Source organism: Asterias rubens, chromosome 1 (genome assembly GCF_902459465.1).
Source record: "Asterias rubens chromosome 1, eAstRub1.3, whole genome shotgun sequence".
NCBI classification, from domain to species: domain Eukaryota; kingdom Metazoa; phylum Echinodermata; class Asteroidea; order Forcipulatida; family Asteriidae; genus Asterias; species Asterias rubens.
In genome coordinates this window covers 28,068,922-28,085,293 of record NC_047062.1, presented here as the reverse complement: position 1 = coordinate 28,085,293, position 16,372 = coordinate 28,068,922, and the positions used below count along the sequence as shown (strand labels likewise).

Genomic DNA, 16,372 nt, shown 5'->3' with positions numbered 1-16,372 from the left:
TGCACGGTCACACACAGTTGACTCGTTGTGTGTAAAGTCAGCCACGAAATGCAAGTAAAAATACGACCCAACTACAAACTCATCTTTGTGTCATTCTTCTTCCTTGTGACGGCACTTCTAGTATTTTTGTCTTTTCACGATGCTTCATTGTTTAGCTGGAACTCAAATAAAGAAACTGACAAGAACAAACTCGTGTCCTTCCGTCAAGATTATCAACCATTTGATGATGACGTGTACAGCAGTGCCATTAATATTGGCATTGACAATGTTGATGATGATGTTAGCAATAATAATATCTTAAACTGGTTGCAGGAAGATAAGCAACTCGCTGCCAACAAGGATGACTTTTATGGAGTGATGTTTGATGCTGGCAGTACTGGAAGTAGGATACATGTTTATCACTTTAGAAACCGTTCGCAAGGTCAGTTTTTGCATCGCAACTGAACTATGAATGATGTATGTAGGACAATATTGGTTATATTAATTATTATTAACCCTTAATAAGGTTTATCGCGAATCAGAAACGCAATGCATTGTGGGAAGGAATATGGGGCTGTTTCTACGACTTGCGCACTCAACGCCTTTACCTTTGTGTGGATTCAACAGCGCCCTCTCTGGCTGCACGGCGCTGGATTTTTTCTTCTCTGGTGATGTCTTGCTTAGGCTTAGTATGAGGGCTCCAGACAGTGCTACAGTACTCTAAATGAGGTGTGACGAGGCCAGTGATGCTTTTCCCTTGATCTTTTGTGAGCAGCTCCACAAGTTGCGATGAAGCAGGCCTAGAATTTTATTGGCTTTGCATGTAACCGTGTCAATGTGTTTCTGCCAAGACATGTCGTTCGAGAGTGTAAGGCTGAAATAAGGGTATTCTGAGACAGAAGATAGACAGTCGTCTCCCAGTTGGTATTGTGTATTTGTAATCTTGCGCCGACGGGTGAACCTCATGATGTGACATTTTTTAATGTTGAACTGCATCTGCTAGTCTACTGACCATTGATGAATACGATCGAGATCCTGCTGTAAGATATCACTGTCATTGATGGATGAGGTGGATCTATAAATTAGGGCAAACAGACGTAGTTTAGAGGTGATCCTGGTTGGCAGGTCATTGATGAAAATGAGGGAAAGGAGTGGTCCAAGAACAGTTCCCTGTGGAACCCCCGATGTTACTGGGGCCCAGTCTAAAGACTGGCCATCTTGTGACAACACGTTGGGAGCGCTGTGTCAAGGAGTCTTGTGAACAAAAAAGTGGCATGTTACTCAGGTGGGATTCAAAACCACGACCCTTGCAATTCTAGAGCAGTGTCTTACCAACTAGACTACCGAGGTTGCCTGGTAGCTAGAGGCTGGAAGCAGTTTGAATCCTAATTGTACACATCGGTCACCGGTGTAAAAATGGGTAAAAACCAAAATCAATAATATTCATTATCCCCGATGCAAATTTAACATCTCTTATCATTGCGGTACCCGCTGCCAAAACTTACGATTGGAACTGCCTCTAGCTACCGGGAAACATCAGTAGTCTAGTTGGTAAGACACTTCTGTAGAATGGCAAGGGTTGTGGGTTCGAATTCCACCTGAGTAACATGCCTAAGTAAGGCCCAAAAATTAAAAAATACCAGTTGATTGCCAATTTTTTTTTTTTCAGAGGAGGATGAGGGCCTTTTTATTTATTATTTTATTTATTTTTTCCAAGATGGCCGCTTAGTATGCAAATCAAATAGGCCACAAATTCTTCAGTTTGAAACACTGCAAACTTATTTTATATCTATTTGCATTTAAAGACCTGTGTTAACAGTGTCGGATTATTACACTAAAAAGATTGGCTAGTATCTGGTAGGCATTCACTAATGTTGTTTTATGAAACAGACGGTTACACATATTTTGAAAGCATAACATTAGATTAAAGAAAAGCTCCTGGAGACGATCAACTGGTATTTTTTTTTATTTGGCCTAACATGCCTGTGATATTTTTTTCACAGGACTCGGGAAAGTACTGAGTATACAGTGCTAACACACATCAGTGTATGGGTAAAAACCAAAATTAATATTCTTTATCCCCGCTGCCAAAACTTAGGGTACAAACTGCCTCTAGCCTCCGGGCAATCTCGGTAGTCTAGTTGGTAAGACACTGCTCTGTCCTCATTAGTTTTGCCACATAAAATGACCAAAATCGTTTGGGTTGTTCCATCAAGCTGCCTCCAATGTGATATTGTTGACATAGTAACTGTGGGCATTATTATGAACACACTTTTAGTGACATGGTTGCGAAATTTGCTCCAGAACCGTCACCTGTGTGTGTACATGTACTTCTAGCTTTTTTGTATAGACTTTATCATACAAGCTGTTTTGGACATTAGTCCAATTCTTGTTAACTGAGTTTTGTTCAGGATTTGAATTCAGGAACTCCTTCGTTAGATTTTTTACTCTATTGCTTGAAGTTTTCAGGGTCAGCTTTGTTGAAGTTGTATACCTTTCTTGGTGGTTCATGGCGTGTTGTTGCTCTCATGTTTGTCTGATATCTCTTGGTTGCTTTGCACACCACAAATGAGCTGCAGAAAGGTACATATGACTAAATCCAAGATGCTATTCAAAAAAGGTCTGGTGACTGAACCAACCAGCTGGCAAAGAGAATTGTCTACCAACATATTCAAGACATTCTGGTGGACGCTGGATGTTCTTGAGCTGGTTAGGGTTCATGTTTCCCAATTAACTGGAAAGTTATAAAAGTCTACGATGATGTTATATGGTAATTTGCCTCAGTATTTAGGTAGTAATTTTACTAGATGAAGACTAAGGTAAGTCTGTTGATATTATGGTATCTTTAGTTGCCAAAAATTTGACTTGCGTGAGGACATCTATTTATCTTCCAATAAGTACATCCCTCCAGAGTATAGTCGTACTTGGGTGTAAATGTGCTTGGTCACGAGAATATATATTAACAAAATGTATTTTTTATCTCCTCCTATGCAACCGTCAGGAGGTGGGTCACGTTATTGCAACTACAAAAGGTGCAAACTGAAAATAAGGTGCAAGTAAAAAGATGTCTCTGGAATAAACTTCCAAATCACATCAGGGACACAACATCCTTCATCACATTCAAGGCACTTTTGAAAGCCCACTTGTTTTAGGAGGCCTACATGTACCATCAATGACTATTTCTCCTGTGATTTAGCGACTTTGAGCAAACCTTTGATTTAGGCGCTATGTAAATTTATTATGATTGATTGATTGATCGATTGATCTGTGTGGTAGACATTCGGAGGGTGAGTGGATTCAGGTGGTTCCGGATGATCTCCAGTGACTGAGCTGAAACCACGGTGGCTGGTAGGGCATTCAAGATGCGGATGACACTTGGGAAGAAGCAATGCTAGTATGAAAGTATTCTACAGTGATGTGTGAATTGTAGATAGTGGCCTCTAGTGTTCTTCCTTAGTAGTACGGATCGCCAGCGGCGTATTACCTACTGTGTGATGTGTGTACTGTGTGCTTGCATGGCGTATTACCTACTGTGTGATGTGTGTACTGTGTGCTTGCATGGCGTATTACCTACTGTGTGATGTGTGTACTGTGTGCTTGCATGGTGCAGACCAACATGACCAATATGTACAGTGCAGTGTGAGCTTAAAACAGCTGAGAGGACTGCATCTGCCGTCTGAAACAGTACAGGGAGGTGCTGTCAACAAGTTGTGAGTCAGTGCATTCCAGAGCCTAACGCATCTAGAAAAAAATGATCTTTGGTAGATTTGTGTTCTGGCAAACGGAACCAAGTATTAATGAGTACGACCACGAATCGTTAAAGTTGGTATTATAAGGAAGGACGTAGGGATGTCAACAAGTCCATTCACGATGCGGAGCATTATTTCAGCTTTGGCATGGGCCCTTCTTTCCTGCAGGGATTGCCATCGCAGCTGTTCAAGCATAGCTGTTACACTGCTCGTTGTTCTAGAGGACAAACCTGGCATCCCTGCGCTGGACCATTTCCAGCTTGCTGATGTTGGCAGTGGTGTGAGGGTCCCAGATGACACTAGCATACTCAATTATTGGATGAAGAAGGGTCATAGCACAGTACCTTGGTTGCTCTTGGACATTGGTGGATGTTCCTTTGCAAGAAAGCCCGGGTTGAGTTTGTTTAAGCAACTTTTGTGATGAATACGATCCGTCGCAGCCTCTTCTAGGGTGTGACTATGGATGTTATATGGCACATTGATGATTTTTCTTTTATTTGTGACGTGGAGAACTTTTTTTTAATGAAATTCCATCTGCTAGTCATCCTCCCAATACTGTAACTGGTTAAGGTCTTACTGGAGTTTGATGGTACCGTCCTCACACTTGATCTTTTGACAAAGGACACAGTCATCAGCAAACAACTTGACTTATGATTCTGCTGATATTGAGTCGGGCAAAGAGATGGAGATTACCGTAGTGATGTTGATTTGTATTGTGACATCACACTTAACTTAGCAACTAAGATCAATTGGCAGTTAATATCAATCTTAGCTCTTTGTGAAATCAGTCACAGAGGTAGAGGGTGCACCAGTTCAAGCAGCCAACATTTTGTGCAGGAAATTTTGTATGTAGTTTACCAAACGTAATACAGGGGAGTCGAACCCAGTGGGACAACACGTGTTGTTAGAGTGCTCCCGCTAGTTCTGTGTGACACTTACAGTGTTTCTTTTTTAACTTACAAGGTCTGATTGTACTGCACATGCTCTGTGTAAGTGTTGGCATTTTATTCCAGCCTGAAGAAAGATGGAGCAGCAAATTTCTCTCTGGAAACAAATTATATGAATAAGTATTGATGCAAATCGTTGTCATGTTGTTTGTATCAAGAATATTGCAAAAAACATCGCCAGCTGTATCGCAGTTGTTGCAAACCACTTTTTAAAAATTACTTTGCCAACCATACAAGTTGCCTCATGATATGTGATGCAATAGGCCTACATGGTAAGTCACTCAGTGCACATTGTTTAACCATAGTTTGACCATCTATGCTTTTTCTTGCGGACAATCGACAGCGAGAAGAATAAGAAAAAAAGAAAGAAAAAAAATGAATAAGATCAAAGAGTTGTTCGGGCTGTTGCCCGAACACCTAATAAATAAATGCATTATTCTTTGTCTGTATACTACAGGAAAGCCACCATTACTGAAATCAGAAGTCTTCAATAACACCAAGCATGGACTGGCAGATTTTGCAGATTCGCCAAAAGAGGTGCACTATTATTCATTTGAACAAAAAACAATGTGTTTTTTGTTTCTCTGTGTACATTTATCTGCCAAGTCTTTTTAACTAAAATTTTAATCTCTACCAAACAATAGATAAATTGTATTTTTTTATGTGTTCCCAAATCTTGTTTTTTCCCCAAAGATATTGTTAGAAATAAACTTGTATTTAAAAAAAAATGATGATATGTGAATGATTTGTGAATTTTAACTACTCGAGCATTCCCAAGCAAACATTTTGGGATTAGTTTGGCAACAGTTGAAAACAGAAACATACAATGTACAAGGAAAATGCACTCCAAATCATACACAGTGTAGATATGTAAAAGAGAACTTTCCATTCATGGCAGGCCTGGAATACATGCCATTGTCTCCGCTGCCCATGGTCTTGGCAGGCCTGGAATGCATGCCATTGTCTCCGCTGCCCATGGTCTTGGCATTGGTGCCCTTCAAAAGTTTCCCATTGACTTTTATATTTTCAAATGAAAGTGCCCTTTGCAAAATGAAAATGGCCTTGCCCTTTCAACATGTTTAAAGATGAAATTCCAGGTCTGTAGTCATGGCTTGGGGATAACTAGGCAGTTAACCAATGGAGGAAGGAAGAGAAGGAGCTCGAACGATCGGCAAAACCGCAGAGTAACAAAAGAATACCCTGACATTGCTCCTGTCTGACCAGTTGGAAAAAGATAGGAGACCTCCAGCTGGACGGCCGATTAACGAGCAGGATTAGATCTCTTTGTACAGAAGGTGTGGTACCGCCAGAGTGCGCCGTTGCCTTCTTGTAAAGTTGAATCATTGGAGACAAGAATTGTGAATATACACGTTTTCATTTACCGTTTGTGGTGTGTCACGGAAACATTTTTTGTGACTAGCGGTGGTTCAAAATTTGGGTGTTGTACGACACCATAGTTGAGTGAAGAACCAAGTGCGCACGCGCAAACTCACATATATGCGCCTGGTCGCCCATTGTCTGTATAAGGTATGTCTGTATAAGGTATGTGGGTGATTACGAGGTGTCATTTAACAACCGTGGTACCTTTGTCCCGAAGTCCCTTTGTTCGAGCTCCTTCTCTTCCTTCCTCCATGGTTAACCAAAGATACCAAAGGTGTGAGGTCTGGCAATTGACATTGTATGTCCAGCCCTAGATATCTTCAACCCAATCACTTAGTTATTAGTAGATGTACATATTATGCTACATGCTATGAGCAGTATACACTACACATTGCTGTTTGTTCCTTTATCTTGACTACAACATTTTTCTGGTAGGCTGTAGAGGTCGTTCGTAATCTACTAGACATTGGAATGAAGAGTATCCCAACAGAGTTATGGTCGTCAACCCCAGTAGCCCTTAAAGCTACTGCTGGACTAAGACTAATCCCTCCTGAGAAAGCACAGCGCTTACTGGATGGTGTAAGTATCTTACAGTAGGTCATTTCTAATTAGGATAGACATGTTTCAGAAAATAGCAACAACAAAAACGTTCATATATTTTTACTATAAAACAGTCAAACAGCAATGTGGAACAAGAAGAATTTGTCCCAATGGGAATACACAATCTGAAAAACCTATTGTCGTAATGCTTCTCTCATTAAAAGTTTTGAATAAAACTTATATTTTTGACATTATTGTAAACACGTGACCTTGAAGTGCTAAAATTGTATTGTAATGTTATACTATCGAAAGCTGCTGATTTCTGTTGAAAACATTCTGCTCAAGTAGTTGTTAAATATCAGTACCCAAAAAGTACACAAACCCTTTAAAGAGTGATTACCAAACGTATACCTTCCCAAGTCTCATCATTTTGGGACTGGGACAGAATTGACTTAAGAGCTGCACTCAAATAATTTATGTGATAATAATTCTGGCACAGCAATTAGTGTTTAAGCACATAAATGCTTATGAACATTTTTTGTTAATGGTTGTAAAAATGTAACCATGACTTAAACCAAGTAAGATTATAAAAAATGTTCTACAAGTATACTGATGTGATCTATTTTTTTTTATTTTAAGCTACAACCAATTATCTGCCATTGTGTGCTGAAATCTTGGATATGCTAAGAAAAAGTGGAAACAATCATGACAGGCTATCAGTCTCTCATAATCCTCATTTGTCAGACAAAATCATCAGGACTGAACTGGGATATTATGTAATAATTATAGTGAAAGGATGGTTTCACGCATAAATTCCAGCACCTCTATACAAGGCAAACAGAGCATTTAACAAGGAGTGCTCAATAGATATGTGCAATAGGCATGTTATTAAGTCACCCATTATTGACTTCATGCCACACTGCATATTGCAGACATGTTATCTCATCAAACTTGTGGCATCTAAAGGACATTTTTAAAATGGGTTGACCAACTTTCTGCAAGTTGCAGTGCAACAGTGTCTTTGATAATTGTGCTTAATAAGGAGTGGTTAGAGTTGATTTTGGTTTGTTTTTACATGTACAGGTCTATGAGCTACTTTTACATTCAGGTCTTCACACGGAGAGTAAAAAACATACTGTGGCTATAATAGATGGAATACATGAAGGGGAGTTCATCTGGCTAACAGTCAACTTCCTTAGAGGTTAGGCTGCTTATTGCAATGTCGGCAGGCATATCACAAATCTGGTTTCAGTTCGTAGCTGTTATATAATTCTAAATGCTGTTTGTGAGTACAGTGTATGTGGCAACAAAAACTGTTTCCCACTTTAATAACTTAACCATTGCTTTACCACTGACACCTAAGACATTGGTTTACAATCCTACTTTTTTCTAACAACTGTGCAATGTTACAGATAGGGTTGTGCATCCTCTGTTTAAACAGAACCTGACTGTGCAATGTTACAGATAGAGTTGTGCATCCTCTATTTAAACAGAACCTGACTGTGCAATGTTACAGATAGGGTTGTGCATCCTCTGTTTAAACAGAACCTGACTGTGCAATGTTACAGATAGAGCTGTGCATCCTCTGTTTAAACAGAACCTGACTGTGCAATGTTACAGATAGAGCTGTGCATCCTCTGTTTAAACAGAACCTGACTGTGCAATGTTACAGATAGAGTTGTGCATCCTCTGTTTAAACAGAACCTGACTGTGCAATGTTACAGATAGAGCTGTGCATCCTCTGTTTAAACAGAACCTGACTGTGCAATGTTACAGATAGGGTTGTGCATCCTCTGTTTAAACAGAACCTGACTGTGCAATGTGACAGATAGAGTTGTACATCCTCTGTTTACACAGAACCTGACTGTGCAATGTTACAGATAGAGCTGTGCATCCTCTGTTTAAACAGAACCTGACTGTGCAATGTTACAGATAGGGTTGTGCATCCTCTGTTTAAACAGAACCTGACTGTGCAATGTTACAGATAGAGTTGTGCATCCTCTGTTTAAACAGAACCTGACTGTGCAATGTTACAGATAGAGTTGTGCATCCTCTGTTTAAACAGAACCTGACTGTGCAATGTTACAGATAGGGCTGTGCATCCTCTGTTTAAACAGAACCTGAGCCTTTCAGTTCCATTGATTTCAATCCAAATTGAGAATTGGAACAAAGGTGCAGGGTACCTGGGATTGTCTGTGCCAGTAAGTGTTTTAGGTCTTAAGACTGAAACCAGTGTATTTTTTGTAGTCTGTCTCCGTCTCGGTCTCGGCCTGCAAAAGTCTTGGTCTTGGAAGGGTTGGGTCTCTGTCTCAGGATGACTGGTCTTATGTATTATTTGCTTATTTTTTCTTGTTTAACCAGAGAAGCCCCATCTGTTAACTGTTCTCTAGGGGCCCTGCAGCTGGTTTCACGAAACTTTACACAACTGCGCAAGTCCACTTGCGCAACATTTATGGTGCAACTTACGCCATAAACATTGGGCAAGTGAACTTACGCAGTTGCCTAAAGTTTCGTGAAATCGGCCTCTGGTCTTGGTCTTGACTGTCAATGTCCTGGTTGGACAATTAAGATTCATCCTGACCACAACAAACAAAGTGATTTTATGCACAGAAGGGACCTACTCGGCCAGTTTTTGGCATAGCGCCCTGTTACTTAAAATTAAACTTCTTTATCTCACTAACACCCACACCATACACACGTGCATGCAAAGAAACACTGCATGTAGTTGGTCTTTGTTCAGGGTATAAACGAACTTGGGGTACAAGCTTTTGAGATGAAGGGGGAGTGGGGGGGTACTGACACTTGAATAAGACCAGCTTGCCTATTCAGCTATTTCATTTATTACAGGCTGTTTGGTCTATGTGTGCACTTGCCAATGTACACTAACACCATTTGAGAATTGCACAATCGAACAATCCTCATCATTCAGAGTCATCATATTGTTTTCTGTGTTAACCTTCATCTTTTGGTATCTACATGTACATGTTAACAGATCAATCAGAATACCAACAAACAGTGTACAATCACCTGCTGCAGTATGTTTACATGACTTTTTTTCTTTGGTGATATTTAATGCTCAAAATTTGCAAAAAAGGGCTGTTATGGTGCATTCAGTTAAAATATCTTTGAAAGGATCCTTCTGTAAAGTTTTCATGTTCATCATTCATCCTTGAGCTGTTTAAATCTTTTGATTTTAGCAGTGCATTACAGCATGACATTGGCACCGCAGCTTCACAGAATGCAAAAGTCTTTGTCTTGTAGTGGGACGTTTTGGTTTTGGTCTCAGACTTCCAGGTCTGACTACAACACGGGTGCTCTATTCTCTTTGTGTATGCTAGACAACCTTTTGAGGAGGAGCAGCTATACTTAGAAATAAAAGCTATACCCAGTCCCATAGTCACAAACCAACAGTGGTGGCACATTCCCTTGTATGCTGGTGGGTTACACCATGTACAAAGCAGTGTGTCACAATGAAGGTTTAACAATTTCCACCAACAAAAGAGATGTCAATCATTCTGCATGAATGCTGTCTTAGTCTAGGGCAAACATATTTTTACAAAAACTTTTCAGTAAACTGGTCAAACATGTAGCAATCTACAATCCTACCCAATAAACTTATTTACCCTGTCCACTGTTCCCTCTATTTTGTTTGCACGCCATTTCCCCCCCCCCTATTTAGATAAGTAATTTTAAGTGCCATTTTTAACCTTTGCTACATGTGTACCTTTTCTGCATTTTCTTTTGAGGCAGAGCCCATAGATGAATATCACTTTCAGCATGCACATTTTCTACAGCAGACTATGAAGAAGAAAAAATCACTGAATAAGTACTCAATATTTCATTTGTCAGGAGTTCTGGGGTCATTGGATCATGCCACTAACACCATGGGGGTGTTGGACCTTGGTGGAGGGTCGACACAGATAACATTTGCACCTCGGTTTGAGGAAACAATCTTGCAAGGGATGCCACTGGGATTGATCAAGACATTCCGATTTATGAAAGAGTCTTTCCAACTCTACACACACAGGTTTGATATGTTGATTAATTTCTACGATGCTGTCATGTACTATGAACAAATACAATGCACTATATATAATTTCATAGTCTGAAAAGTTTTGAAGTCATAATAAAAGTAACCTTCCTATAAACATGGTTACATTTTCTAGCAAGTTGACCATCTATTTGAAAGCATTAATCTGCATGGATGAGTATAGTGGAGCATAGAGTGTTCTTCACTTGTTGGTTTTTGGAGGGCCCGCCTAAAATTGAAGGCTGCCCTGCCAAAGAATTGGCCGCCCAAAGTATTTGGCAAATCATGGATGAACACAATTTGAATCCGAGCGCGAAAGACTAGTTAATATAAGTTCTAAAATGAGTTACTGTGTTACTGAGCTTGCTGACTGTCAAACCGCTGCATTGCGATTACATGCCTAGACCAACCAGTCGACCGAGAACATACATAGCCCGGTTAACAGTACATGTGTTGCCTGTGTAGCCTAAATCAAAGAACCTTATTGGTCCACTTCACAACAAGATATGCATTATTCATCCTGCCTGTTGAAACCGGAACTGTATGGCCGATAAATAGTCTGGCAACAAGAATACTGCTTTGAGTGTTGTCGATTACCAGGGAAGTATTATAGGTACCATACACGCTTCTTTGATCTGAGCCACCTACTCTTTTCTTCCCTTGAAAAAAAAATGTTAAGTTGGAGTAACCCGACCTACCCTAAACATACGACCGACCCTAGATATTTTATCAGGGGAAGAAATTTAATGATTAAAATCTATTAAAAACATCTAAATAAAATAAATGTCATCAAGAGTTTAAAAATATACTTTTTGTTGTGTGTAGCCATGTTTTTTTTTGTTATCGTGTATACTACTGGCACAATTAGAAAACATGTAATTTTTGTTGCTGGGAGGGAAAAAAACAAAAACAATCCCTACCTACCCTATATTTTGGGGCCCGTTACGTCAACATAACATTTTTTTTAATGCCTTATTTAAGACTTTGCAAACACTCTTACGTACCCTTTGGTCTACAGTAGGAATCTTTCATCCTACAGCTTCATATAATTCCAATTGTATGCAAGTTAGTCCCACGTATGTATAGTAAATGTAAATTCATTAGTCATGCTGAGGGTTTCACAGTTTTGTGCCAAAAAGGTAGAACATAATAATTTATTGTGGTGCTATTGAAGGGATTTAATTAATTTGGTGCTTATTTAAATTTGACATTTGACATCTCCCATTTGTCCCCATCAGTTACCTTGGCCTTGGACTTAAGGCAGCTCGCCTGGGGACCATGAAACTTGAAGAGCAGAATGAGACTTCACATATTACCAGTACTACTACTCATTTAAATGATTACTCAAGTAAGTCATTAACATTGTTTTACCTTTAACCTTTACGAGTAACCAACACAGCTCTATCGCCATGTACTAAGGTTGTTTCGCTGTTGTATAAACAACAAGCATAATGCAGAAGAAATGACAATAGCAACGATTAAAGATTATTTTCAAGAAGAAAATCACGAGTTGCAATTACGGAGTAAATACAGAGGAAGAATCGCAACTTATTCTCTTCTACCTGATATATTTAACGACAGTGATCATGGCATTGAAAGTCTGAGTAAGGAGAGGAACAGATCTGTGAGATTTGTTTTTTACCTTGAGCGATGAAGTTTTAAATAATTAATTGACTTAGTTAAAATGACTTATACTCAAAAGTATAAGTCTAATCATCAAACTGTTTTTGATTATTTACCTGTTGGACTCTGTAAATGTGTGTTGAGTTCAAACAGTGAACGCCGTCACCATGACATTATTTCCTGTTACGTATGTGTGTTCAAAACCCATGGCTCTATAAAGTATAAGTGGTCTTGGTTGGTCGGAAAAGAGAACTTTTCAAATTAAGTTCAATTATGGTTTTGTATCTATATACACAAATCATTTTAACACATTTCCACGATAATTAATGATCAAATCGGTGAATCTGATAGCTCTGCTAGCTTGCTGGTCAGAGATTGATGCACCAATTCTAAACATGATCAAGTCTTAGTCCTATATCCGACCAATGCTTTGCCTGTTTTGTACAATACACATAGACTCCTTCAGGGTGCAGGGACAAAATTTCTTTGTAGAAAATTTGAATGAAAGCCCTCTTTTCACCATGACTTGGCCAGTCCCTTGATGTCTTTAATCTGCCGCTGTATACAGAAAGCAGCTTATTCTCTTGTTATCTGGATCTTTGTCAGACAAAAGGATTTAGTGGTTAAACATGATTTTCTCAAAATATGTGATTTTGGTCGTGGTGGATTTGGCAAGTCTTGAAATTGATGACAATGTTCTTAATCTTTAAAACCTACAGGGAGCAACTTTTCCACCGTGTGTCTTCCAGCCAACATGAAGGCTGATTGGGACTTTGCTGGTACATCGTACACTGCATCCTCATCCAACAGCCAAGAAGTGAATAATTTATTCAACATTTGCTCCAAGGTCACCAAGCAATTCATGGCTGATCAAGTCTTCAGGCCAAGTGAAATCCAGAACCGCAGTTTCTATACTTCTTCATACTTCTTGGGAAAAGGGGTTGAGAGTGGTCTCATAGGTAAAGTAAAATCCGGTCAATATATCTGTCATGTTCAATATTTTGAAGAAAACAATATTTTTTCGTATTTCACTCGTGCTTGTGTGATAACTTATAGTATTTAGTTTCTTCTACATGTATTATCTTTTATTAAAGGTTTTGCTTATGTTTTTGACATGCTTATAAATAGGTTCCTTGCATAAGCTGCCATTACTGAGGTCAACATCATCATTCGGCAAAGGCTAGCATCCATGGCCGCCTCATCCTCAAATTGTACTAGGGGCTCTGTTCTCTTTCAATCACTGAGGTCAAGCAATAGAAAGATGCATGTGTACTGGCCACACAACAATCGCAGCTCATGATAGGTCCTCATTACAACTCAGTGTCAGCTGCTGAAGTCTATTATGTCATTCTTTTTGTAAATTATTTTCCAGATAGAGAGTTTGGAGGGATTATTCAAGTTAAGGAGTTCGGAACAGTTGCTATAAAAGGTAACGTTTGTCACACTAGAACTGTTGAAGAATTTCAGGTCATTTGAGTCCCTACAAATTAATGGATTTAATTTTAGATTTGTTTGATTAGTTTTAGAATGATCAACATTTGACGACTGAGATCCATTGCTCTGCCCTGTATGTAATGCATTGACTGATCTGAAATATTAACACACAACAAAATGGTGGATTATTTGCTTCAACATTGAGTTGAACATAAATGTTGTTTTCTTGTTGTCATCATCCAGCTTGTGGGGACTTTGATGCTGCTAACCCATTTCTATGCATGGACTTGGTCTACATAAATACCTTACTTACCCATGGTTATGGCTTCAATGCTGATACAGAGCTAGTGGTAAGTGAATACAAGAATCCATGTTACCCTCAGCGCCGAGCATGTTTTAAAGTCTTGATGGATGCATGCACGAATGCTCATTGCCTTGGGGACTCATTCATTTTCATGCATTAATGTCCTGCAGAATAGACACATGGATTCCTAGTCTAAAACACACATTTTTTGTCGTTTAAGAGAAATGTTTTTAACTGTTCCAATTTCAATAAACAAACAAACATTCTGGGTGACGGCGTACACAAAACTGTCATCCTTTCAATGAGAACTACTTAAATCATCAACTCTAAAATTGCTTTCCTTTTTGTCTTTAGATGAGTGAACAGATCCGTGGATTTGACATAAGCTGGGCATTAGGTGCAACCATTGACCTTCTTCATACACACTGGGACAACACTGGACATTTATAATACAGTGCAACCATTGACCTTCTTCATACACACTGGGACAACACTGGACATTTATAATACAGTGCAACCATTGACCTTCTTCATACACACTGGGACAACACTGGACATTTATAATACAGTGCAAACCATTGACCTTCTTCATACACACTGGGACAACACTGGACATTTATAATACAGTGCAACCATTGACCTTCTTCATACACACTGGGACAACACTGGACATTTATAATACAGTGCAAACCATTGACCTTCTTCATACACACTGGGACAACACTGGACATTTATAATACAGTGCAACCATTGACCTTCTTCATACACACTGGGACAACACTGGACATTTATAATACAGTGCAAACCATTGACCTTCTTCATACACACTGGGACAACACTGGAAATTTATAATACAGTGCAAACCATTGACCTTCTTCATACACACTGGGACAACACTGGACATTTATAACACAGTGCAAACCATTGACCTTCTTCATACACACTGGGACAACACTGGACATTTGTAATACATCAAGTATTTCATCTTCTTTTCTTGGCTGTAAAAGTCTCTACTTTTTTATAAAACTCTTTTTTACACTTAATGTTTCAGACTCTTTTAAAGTATTATTATTTGTTCTGTGCAATAATTTACTGTCTTTTTTTCAATTTGAAATGAAATTTTACTCATGCTACAAACAGTACTTAACTTCTATCCGTGCGCAGGCTCATATGTGCGAAAAGGTTTTAATACTTATATACAAACTTGCAGGGATGACAAATTTCCAAATGTTTATGTCAGCCTGATGGAAATTGTTTTTGTTCTCTCTTTAGATATAGCAAAATTATGTTTTTTATATATTTTTCTAGTTTACTGTTGAGGCGAGTGTGTCAGATTAAAATTTTTAACTCAAGTGATGACCAAAAGGTGCGAAGATAACCATCATGCATGTAAATGTATCCCAAAATTATGGATCGGTTATATTTTTGTTTGTGCGTCTGTAAAAGTGTTTCTTGTATACATGTCTTCCAGCATTAACTGGTTAGCTAGGTAGTCTTAAAGTCACATGATCAGGCCTATTGTAGATTGCAGTTTTAAAGCTTCCGTACGTTTGTATGTTTGTTTGTAATTTATAGCTCTATTTTATCTTTTAACATATATATGTTTGTATTCAACATTATTTGGGTCACTGTTTGACAGAAATGATGATGTGAATAAAGCTTATGGTTTATTTAATTAAATAAAAGTGAGGTTGGGGAGTTTGAGTGGGTGGGGTAGAGTATGTTAGTTTGGTAATGTTCTATTTTGTGTAGGTTGTTTGTTGAATCATATGATAACCATTTCAGGGAACTGTTGTTGCTTTTGTTCAATATTGAGACATATTAGTCTTGATTGATACATTATCACCAAATAATTCATGAAACATTTTGGGACTTTCAGTACAGTGTGCAATGGGCAAGTTGAAATGAATGTTTATGTTTTGTTCACATTTAATACAGCTCAAGCTACAGTCCTTGAGTAAAATGCTCATTTACAAACATGTCTATAACTGATGTTTCCTCGTTGAATGAAGGTCTCATCATTGCATTTGGAATGAAAACAAATCATTCATCAGTTTTGAAAAGAAACAGAATAAAACCAACCTGCATACTTTCCACTCTGTGACACTCAAAATAATAAACAGCAATGTAATCGGTGTTTAAATTATGACAGTATTTCAGACAGTTTTTTATTATTAATTTAATTTATTTTAAATGCAACTATTTTTGCACCCAACACGTGGGCACATACAGGGTGTGCTTAACAAATTACTTCAGCCATTATGTTGATTTTTAAATTATTTTTAGGACAATGGTTTTTTAACAGTAACTTTACTCCCATCTTTTAGTTTTTAATGAAAGTACCGGGAATCAAGCTGTGAACATGCTACTGTACAAAAAGTGCTAC

General features: G+C 38.6%; 1 protein-coding gene across 1 annotated transcript; it reads left to right on the top strand.

Moving 5' to 3' along the window:
* On the top strand, positions 1-14,458 carry LOC117294352 (ectonucleoside triphosphate diphosphohydrolase 5-like). The gene is made up of 10 exons (XM_033776723.1): positions 1-421; positions 5,133-5,212; positions 6,491-6,634; positions 7,679-7,796; positions 10,445-10,622; positions 11,864-11,973; positions 12,968-13,207; positions 13,621-13,677; positions 13,926-14,032; positions 14,341-14,458. Exons 1-10 carry the CDS (start codon positions 49-51, stop codon positions 14,434-14,436), a joined length of 1,503 nt encoding a protein of 500 aa, XP_033632614.1. The 5' UTR covers positions 1-48; the 3' UTR covers positions 14,437-14,458.
* The last annotated feature ends 1,914 nt before the right edge of the window (positions 14,459-16,372 follow it).